This window comes from Zonotrichia leucophrys, chromosome 25, assembly GCF_028769735.1.
Source record: "Zonotrichia leucophrys gambelii isolate GWCS_2022_RI chromosome 25, RI_Zleu_2.0, whole genome shotgun sequence".
Classification (NCBI taxonomy): Eukaryota; Metazoa; Chordata; class Aves; order Passeriformes; family Passerellidae; genus Zonotrichia; species Zonotrichia leucophrys.
Window position 1 is genome coordinate 3,144,355 of NC_088194.1, and position 8,451 is coordinate 3,152,805.

General features: G+C 49.4%; 3 protein-coding genes across 3 annotated transcripts; all 3 read right to left on the minus strand.

The window, feature by feature from the left end:
* Positions 1–1,590: 1,590 nt before the first annotated feature.
* Positions 1,591–1,923, minus strand: LOC135457675 (late cornified envelope-like proline-rich protein 1). The gene has a single exon (XM_064732384.1). The coding sequence runs from the start codon at positions 1,921–1,923 to the stop codon at positions 1,591–1,593; it is 333 nt and encodes a 110-aa protein (XP_064588454.1).
* Positions 1,924–4,292: 2,369 nt separating this feature from the next.
* Positions 4,293–4,586, minus strand: LOC135457681 (putative small proline-rich protein 5). The gene has a single exon (XM_064732391.1). The coding sequence runs from the start codon at positions 4,584–4,586 to the stop codon at positions 4,293–4,295; it is 294 nt and encodes a 97-aa protein (XP_064588461.1).
* Positions 4,587–7,277: 2,691 nt separating this feature from the next.
* Positions 7,278–7,568, minus strand: LOC135457682 (putative small proline-rich protein 5). Its single transcript, XM_064732392.1, has one exon. The coding sequence runs from the start codon at positions 7,566–7,568 to the stop codon at positions 7,278–7,280; it is 291 nt and encodes a 96-aa protein (XP_064588462.1).
* Positions 7,569–8,451: the final 883 nt, after the last annotated feature.

Consider the following 8,451-nt stretch of genomic DNA (forward strand, 5'->3'; position numbering starts at 1 on the left):
CACTCTGCAATAATTCCCTGTGTCCTGTCCTTGCAGTTTCTGAGGAAATGTCCCTCTCCAGCTTCCCTGGAGCCCCTGCAGATCCTGGGAGGGGCTCTGAGATCTCCACAGGCTCAACATTCCCAGCCTGGATCCATGGGGAAAAGGCTCCTTATCAACTTTATGACCTTCTCTGGATTTGGAAAAGGAAATAAAATGTGCCATGGTCAGCGATGGAGGAGGAAATTGGAAGCTGGGGCAGCACAGGGAAGTGAAAGTCTCTCCTTGAAGACCAAACCACAGCTGTGGTGAAACCTCACAATTCCCTCACAATTCCTCAATTCCCACCTGAAGGGAGGGCAGGAATGAGTAAGAAAATTGCTTTTTTTAGGCTCCTGTGAGGCTGAGCCACCTCTTGGCAAGGCCAGGAACCCCCAGGCAGGTGAATCATCCATTGCTCCCTGTCCCGACCTCAACTTTTCCTTTTTAACCCATTCCTCTCTAATAAGCATTTTCTCCAGAACCTATAAATAACTAATTCCAATTGCTTATTGACCAAGTGGTCATTTAGTGGCTATTGCAGCACCCAGCTCATTCCAGGCTGTTTCCCACGCCAGGGATGGGTGATGAGGGATGAATCACGCTGGGGAAACCTTCACTTATTTTACACTGCAGAAACTGGTTAATTAGGGCTGTTCCATGTTCCAAACCCTGCAGGATTTGATTTTATTTCGGTTCCAAAAATAGCAGCAGCTCTGAAGGCAGAAACATGAACACACAGGTCAGGTGGAAACCTCAACCCCCAACATCTGCTGAGCCCAGGGCAAGGATTTGTTTCCCCCAGGAATTCACCCCACGTGCTCCTCCCACCCCTGCAGGCGTTTCCTATGGATTTCACGTTTCCTTGGCATTCCTCCAGCTCCAGGGATTAAATCATAATTCCAAACCCACAGGAAAACAGAGATGCCACCAGACCAGCACAGAATCCCAGACAAAAGAGGTCCCAAGACCACCAAATCCAACCTGTGCATGATCCCCACCTTGTCACCCAGCCCAGGGCACTGGGTGCCACCTCCAGGCCTTCCTTGGACACCTCCAGGGATGGCGGCTCCAAACCTCCCTGGGCAGCCCTTTCCCAGGCCTGACCACCCTTTCCAGGAGGAAATTCCTCCTGATGTCCCACCTGAGCCTCCTTTCCTCCCAGCTGAGCCCACCCAGTTCCCCCAGCCCCTTCCCCAGTTCTGTTCCCTTCTCCTTCATACTCCAAACCCTCAATGCCCCTCTTGCCCACTAATCCAGCACATTTAATGGAGCAGTGACTGAAAACATCCCGGACTGTTCATTTGGCTTGAAACACCTTTTTTTATTGTCTTGCTGGAGGACGAAGCAGCAAAGCAAGAAGGGAACCATTCCCAGCGTTGGCAGAGGAAAGATAAACATCTCAGAGCTCCTCAAACCGAGAGGTTTCGTCCTAAAACTGCATCACCTCCGGCAGTTTTAGAAGGTTTTTCTTGCAGAGAAGTGGCAAAGCTGCAGAGCCACGAGCACTGGGACGAGCTGGAAGCTGTGGGTGAGGAGTGAACTGGTGCATCCCGAAGTTGGATCCTGCCCTCAGTACTTGGGGTAGGACGATGGCAGCTTGCAGATGTTCTTGGTGACCTGGGGGCAGACTGGGGGGCAGTAACGCTGCACTGGGGGGCAGCAGGGCTGCACTGGGGGGCAGTAACGCTGCACTGGGGGGCAGTAACGCTGCACAGGGGGGTAGCAGGGCTGCACTGGGGGGCAGCAGGGTGTCACGTAGCTGAACTTCTGCACAGGCTGCCTCTGGATGGTGTAGTGACAGGAGGGCCCCGAGTGGCAGGAGGAAGAGCGGGACTCATGGCAGGAGGAGCGGGATCCATGGCAGGAGGACTCGTAGTCGTGGCAAGACCCGCGGGAGCACATCGTGATGGAGTTTTGGCAAAGCTGTTTGGAGCAAGGGATCAATGTGGTGAGAGGAGGCTCTGATTCTTTTCTTATATCTCCCCCATTTTCTTTTTAATAATATTTTTTCTTATGTCTCCCATGAACTGTTTCTCTCCTTTTTTCACCTGCCAAATCCAGAACCAACACCTCCTCTATCCTGCTGGGTCTGCTGGGAATGCTCTGGGAATTGGGGTGTGAAATGAGGTCCCTGTGAGGCAATTGGAGCCCCAAGAGCCCACCTGCCAAGCCCCAGCTCCAGCAGAGTTTGTGTCACCCAAGGATCTCTCTGGGTGCTGCACCTTTCCCGTGATTCCTGGGAATCCTTGTCCTCCATCCACCATTCCCATCCCTCCCTCCCTCAGCACAAACAGGAGGCACTTCCCTAAATCCCAACTCCCACAAAACCCATAAAAACCCCTTGTGGACTATTTAAGAACAGAAATGGCGAAGTTGATCTTACCTTCTTCAGCTGCAGCGAGAAGATTCTGGAAGCAAAGGCGAGCGACTGCGGAGGATGGGGCTGAGGGACCTTTTATCCTCTCCCGAGGTTATTTGGGGTGTGAGGCACCTCGTCACAATGACACCTTAATTAATTCCGCGCTCAATCCCGCAGATGTTTGCACTTCCCCTGATTTTAGGTGTTCCCTCCTTGACGCACAGGGCCCCGTCCTGCTGGTGATTCCTACGGGAGGGATTTTGGAAGAGCAGCTCTCTCCCATTTCCTGGAGACTGACGGGTGTTAATTAGGCATGAGGGACACCCGGGATTGCATCAGGCACAGAAAGCTCTCAGAAACGCTGACTCCTGGGGTTGGGTCCCCTGTTGGGTGCAGGTGACAGCTCAGGGTTTTAATTCCCCTGTTGTTGAGTGCCAAGAGGAAATGGGATTAGAGCCTGCAATTCCTGGGGATGGCACAACGCTGGAAAATCCTGCGGGATCTTCTCGGCTCCCTGGGCTGGCAAGAAATGAAATGTTCCTGGTTCTTCACGTGTCCCTCAACTTGGCAGATGACTGGGATGATCCCATTGGGTTGTTCCATGTGAATCACAGGTTATTAAAGAGAAAAACATCTGACCCTGAGCTCTGTATGAGGTTTGAAGATATTAAATTTTCCCGTTCTGTGGTTTCTCTCTCCTTCCATGATCCCTCAAATTTTTTTCACTTGACTTCACCCAAATTCAGAGAAGAGGAGATGAAGTTTGAGCAAATATTGAGTTTTGTCACTCCTGGTGAAAGTTTGGGTGCTAAAGCTGGATTTATGGCCCTGTTTGTCTCAGAGTTTGAAGCGTAAGAAAATTAAACTCCTCAGCCTGGGAAAATGTTGCCCATTAGAGCAATTCACTGACTGGGAAGGGGAGATTTCCCAAACTGGGGGTGTCCCACAGGTGTTCCCAAGGGTAAAGGCAGCCAATTCCTCATGGGGAGTTTTGTGGATCAAGGAAGGATGGCAGGAATTTCTCAGGGACCTTTGGTGGCTCAGGTGAGGCTCCCTCAGCTGCCACCCGGGTGACAAAGAGGAAACTCATGTGACAGTTCTCCTTTTGCCCACATTGATGCTCTCTAAAATCTTTCTACCTCCCCAAGAGCCTTCTAAAACCACCCCAAAAAACATCTCTGAACCTTTCAAATTCAAGGCCTGCTCAGAAAAATCTCAGAAGTGTTCCCATCATATTTTGCTCACAGTTCTTTCACAGGAATTTGGGCCTTCTGTTTTCAGAGGCTCAGGGGCTTTCAAATATTTGAAAATTTATAACCAAGGTCCGAAACAGAGTTTGGAGTGAGTTATTACATATTGAGAAGTGGCAATGTGACGTTCTTATCCCCCTTCCATTAAATTTCCTGGAATCACTGAGGTGGGAAAAGCCCTCTGAGATCATCGAGTCCAATCTTTGGCCATCTCCCCTTTACCTCTACTGACTTCCATCCATTCCCAAATGAATGTGGGAATTGTTTGCCACCAAATTTTGGGATACTTGGGAAATAAAAAGAAATTTGAATTGAAAACCCCTGAAAAAATTACCAAAAAAAAAAAATCAAGGAAAACGAGAATAAAAGAATTCAAAGGCAATGAGGGTCTCATGAATCAGATTTATTGTTTCCCACACCCAGATGAGTCTGAATCAGAAGCGCAAGACAGAGAAAGATTCCCAACAAATAATTACACCCTGAATAATTAGAAAAGGACATTTCCAGAATAATTAGCAAGAATGACGCCATAAATGTTAATTAGGAGAACATTTCATCCCCACATGGCAGAGACCCGGGGGTTTCAGCGTGGACGAGACGAGCCGAGGTCGGGGTGCCCAAGGGAGGAGCCGGCGGTGCTGGTTGCCAGGGTTGGCTCCTGTTCAGTACTTGGGGCATGCCGGTGGAAGGTTCCAGATGTTCTTGGTGTACTGGTGGCAGTAGGGCACCTGGGGACAGCAGGGGACGGCAGGGGGGCAGTAGCGCTGCACGGGGGGACAGCAGGGCGTCACGTAGGTGCATTTCTGCACCGGCTGCCTCTGGACGTAGCGGCAGGAGGGCTCGGGCTCGTGGCAGGAGGAGCGGGACCTGTGGCAGGAGAACCAGGATCTGAGGCAGGAGGAGCGGGATCCGTGGCAGGAGGACTCGTAGTCGTGGCAGGAGCTGCGGGAGCACATCGTGCTGGAGTTTTGGCAGAGCTGGAGGGAAGAGAGAGACGGTCAGGCTGGGACGGCTGAGCCCTCGTTGGCTCTTCTTTGGGCTGGGATGGGAAATGTCGTTTCCCTCTGTTTTGGGGTGTACAAAACATGGTGACCCTTCCTTTTGGAGGACACTCCATGACGGTGTGGCTCTGATGGGAATTTCCCTCCCAAGATGCTGCTGTTGGATTTTCAAGGTAGAATTTCCCTCTAAAACTGCTCTGAATTGTCCGAGCTCTCACTGCCTTCTTCACCTGGGAGTGAATTCCTTGCTGGCTCCCAAAGACTCCCAGATCTGCTCCTTCAATTTTTCCTTATTTTCTACCATCCCACCCATGAGTAAACCAAGCACTCCTTGTGCCTGTTCAAACACCCAGCCATCAAAAATAAAGAATCCCTAAGACAAAGGCAAGGTCTAAATACAGAACTCTGTGAACTTCTGCTGCTCAAGAGTAGATAAATCAACAAAATCCAACTCACCCTTGGCTGGAGAGCAAGAGGAAGAGCTCGTGGAGCTGGTGATGAGTGAAGGATGGACAGGGGATGCCGGACTTTTATATCTCCCAAAAGGTTGTCCTGGGAATTAGACACCTCTTGGCAATGCTGACACAAACCCTCAAATTCATATTTATCTCCTGTGTCTCGTTTTTAGCATTTCCGACCTGACGCAGTCAGGAAAAAAACCCCAACGATGACTTTTTCCTCAGCACTTTAATAAGTGAGGAATTTCCCAATCTGCTTAGAAGGGAATTTTGGAGGCAGTTGCATATTCCCGTGGCAAAAATGAACCTATCCCTGGAGTTATTAAGTGATTTGTAGTTGGGCAACTGGGATTGCATCAACTCTGGAGGGTTGACTCCTTCCCCACATGCTGCCCCTGGTTCTCCGTGGCAGAGTCAGTTTTTGATTGATAGGTTTTTTTCCCCTGACACAAGGGACTGTAATTAAGAGCCACAACTCCCAGGGACTTCATTAGAGGGAGGTCCTGGTGACTACCTGGGACCCGACGCCTCGACTCCGGAGGTGACGCCAGAACGACGTCCCCAGTCCCAATTTTTTCCGTTCCGTTTGCCAAACGTCAGCTGTTTTTATGTTTGTGTCACAATATTTTCCTCCTGGATGGGGGAAGGGGTTCAAATCCTCAGCAGGAAATGTTTGTGTGAGAATTTTGCCTCTTTTCAATCCCTTGTTTCTGTGGGGTCTCATTTAATTTAAGCAGATTTGTTCTTTTTATTCTTTCCCGTGTTTCGATCTTTGGCCCCAAGTTTGTCTCAGAGCAGCCCAAGGTTTTAGAACAATACAAAGGGCGATTGTTCCTTTCCTGTGACTTTTATCCAGGTGAGAGCCACAGGAACAACTCACAGGTTCTTAAGGGTCCCTCCCCACCCAAAACTATTTTATGGTTCTATAAATCTTTGCATTTATTTGTCAGGCCATGGTTCAGAAACCCAAAAGCTTTTAGGAAAATCTTTTAGAGCTGAGGAAAATCTGAAGTCTTCTGGAAGCTGCTGTGATGTAGAAACGCTTCATCTGGGTGGATTAAACTCCTTTTTTGGGTAGGCCCTTGAGTCAATTCTTCGTCAGGCAGGAGGAATCCACGGAATCAGGGAATTGTGGAGTGACTTGGGTTGGAAGGGACATTAAAGATCATCTCATTCAGCTCCCAGGGTTATTAACTCCAGCTGAGTCTGGCTGCTGAGCTCTTGGGGACGCTGATGCAGCCACAGAGCCTGTTCTGGAACCGGTGGCTCAGCTGGACTGGGAGATAAGGAAAGTCTGAGGTTGTCAAAAGCCCAGAGAGATTTCATACTTATTTTAAGTGCCTGCAATTGTTGCTGAAAACAGTAATTTGGAGCTCAGTGAAAGAAGGAGGGCTAGGAAAAGCCACGAGGTGCTTATTTGCATTTATTAGACACCTCAAAATGTTTGTGACTCTGAGTCAGAGGGACGAACGAAGTGTGAGGAGCTGCTGAGGAGGGGACTCAGTTCCCTCCAGTGGAACCCTGGAATGGGCTGGATGGGGAGGGACCTTCAAGATCTCCAGTGCCACCCCTGCCATGGGACACCTCCCACTGTCCCAGGGTGCTCCAAACCCTGTCCAGCCTGGCCTTGGGAACCTCCAGGCATCCATGGAATCACCTGTGCCACCCCCCTGTGAGCAATTCCTTTTGGATATAAATGTATAAATACATGTTCTGTGGATCAATATGTGAATAAATGTGGTGCAGGTGAGCTCCCTGAGCCTTCTGCTGCTCCAGGAATGCCTCTGGAATTGCTGGCTTTTATTATTTTGAAATTTTAGGGACATTTTGTGATCAGCTTGAGGAGAAAAGTGGTGACAAAGAAGTCAGAGGTAACAATTATTCTGAAGAAAAAAGGTCAAAGAATAAACAGACCATGAACTTCTTTTACTTTTGGAAATCAAATTTTATTGTTTTGGAGGCTGTCAGAGGGATGAAAAGCAGCAGGAATCATTCCCAGCTTCATGGAAAGCAACCTGAGCTGGGTCTTGCTTGCCGAGCAAATTAAACCAAATTAGAGCAAAACCAGGAACCCAATTCTAATCACAGATGAGGAATTTGAGGACCAAATTAAAAATAGGAATAAAGAACCATCGATTGAAGCTTCAGGCATGGAGAACATCCAAGGCAGGAGCCATCCAGTGTGCCCTCAGTACTTGGGGTAGCACGACGGCAGCTTGCAGATGTTCTTGGTGACCTGGGGGCAGACTGGGGGGCAGTAACGCTGCATTGGGGGGCAGCAGGGCTGCACCGGGGGGCAGTAACGCTGCACGGGGGGGCAGCAGGGCTGCACCGGGGGGCAGCAGGGCATCACGTAGCTGAACTTCTGCACAGGCTGCCTCTGGATGGTGTAGTGGCACGAGGCCCCCGAGTCGTGGCACGAGGAGCGGGACTCATGGCAGGAGGTCTCGTGGCTGTGGCAGGAGCCGCGGGAACACATCGTCCTGGAGCTTTGGCAGAGCTGGAGGGGAGAGAGGAACGGTCACAGGCAGCAGGAGCTTATAGATATTTGTTCTGGGATTCCCCATTTTCTTCCTAATTTCCGGTTCTTCAGGGGTGAGAAAGCGGGGATCAGTGTTGTTGGGAGGTGCTTTAATGCCTCGCTAAACCCTCAGAAACTTTTATGGGTGGGACTTGATTTCCAGGGAACAATTGGTCCAAACATCAATTTCCCATGAGCCAAATTGGTCCAAACATCAATTTCCCATGAACCAAATTGGTCCAAACATTAATTTCCCACAAGCAGCTCCAGACCCTCTGGTTCCTCCTGCTTGGAAACCTCCAAGCAACTTTTCCACAAAACCCTCTGTCTGTATTTTCTGCCCTTTCTGTTATTTTGGTTTGCCTTGAGCCTCTGCTCGAAGCTTTTATTTTAATTGGTTTTAATAATTTGCTCTTGTGGATAACAAGAACTTGGTCTCCAGCATGATCCAGAGGTGAGGAGGGAGTGTCCCACACTCCAATTCTACCCAAACTCATGGAAAAACTCCAAGTTTCCTTAAAGAAACTCCAGGGGAAGAGAAAAAATTGGACTCACCCTTCCAGCAGTGGGGATGGAGCTGTTTTGGAGCAGAGCAGTGCGTGAAGGAAACTGGGATGGGAAACCTTTTATACTTTTCCACGGGTTTATCTGGGACATGAGGCATCCCTAATTACACATCCCAGCCCATTTCTATCCGCTGTGTTCAGCTTCCCGTATTTTCCCTTTGATGCTCTGTGCTTTTAGCATTGTAATTATTAATAGCTCATTAATTCCTTTGCCTCCCTATGAACGAGATTGGAAGGAATTTTCACGGGAAGTGACCAATGGATCTGTTTGTGGA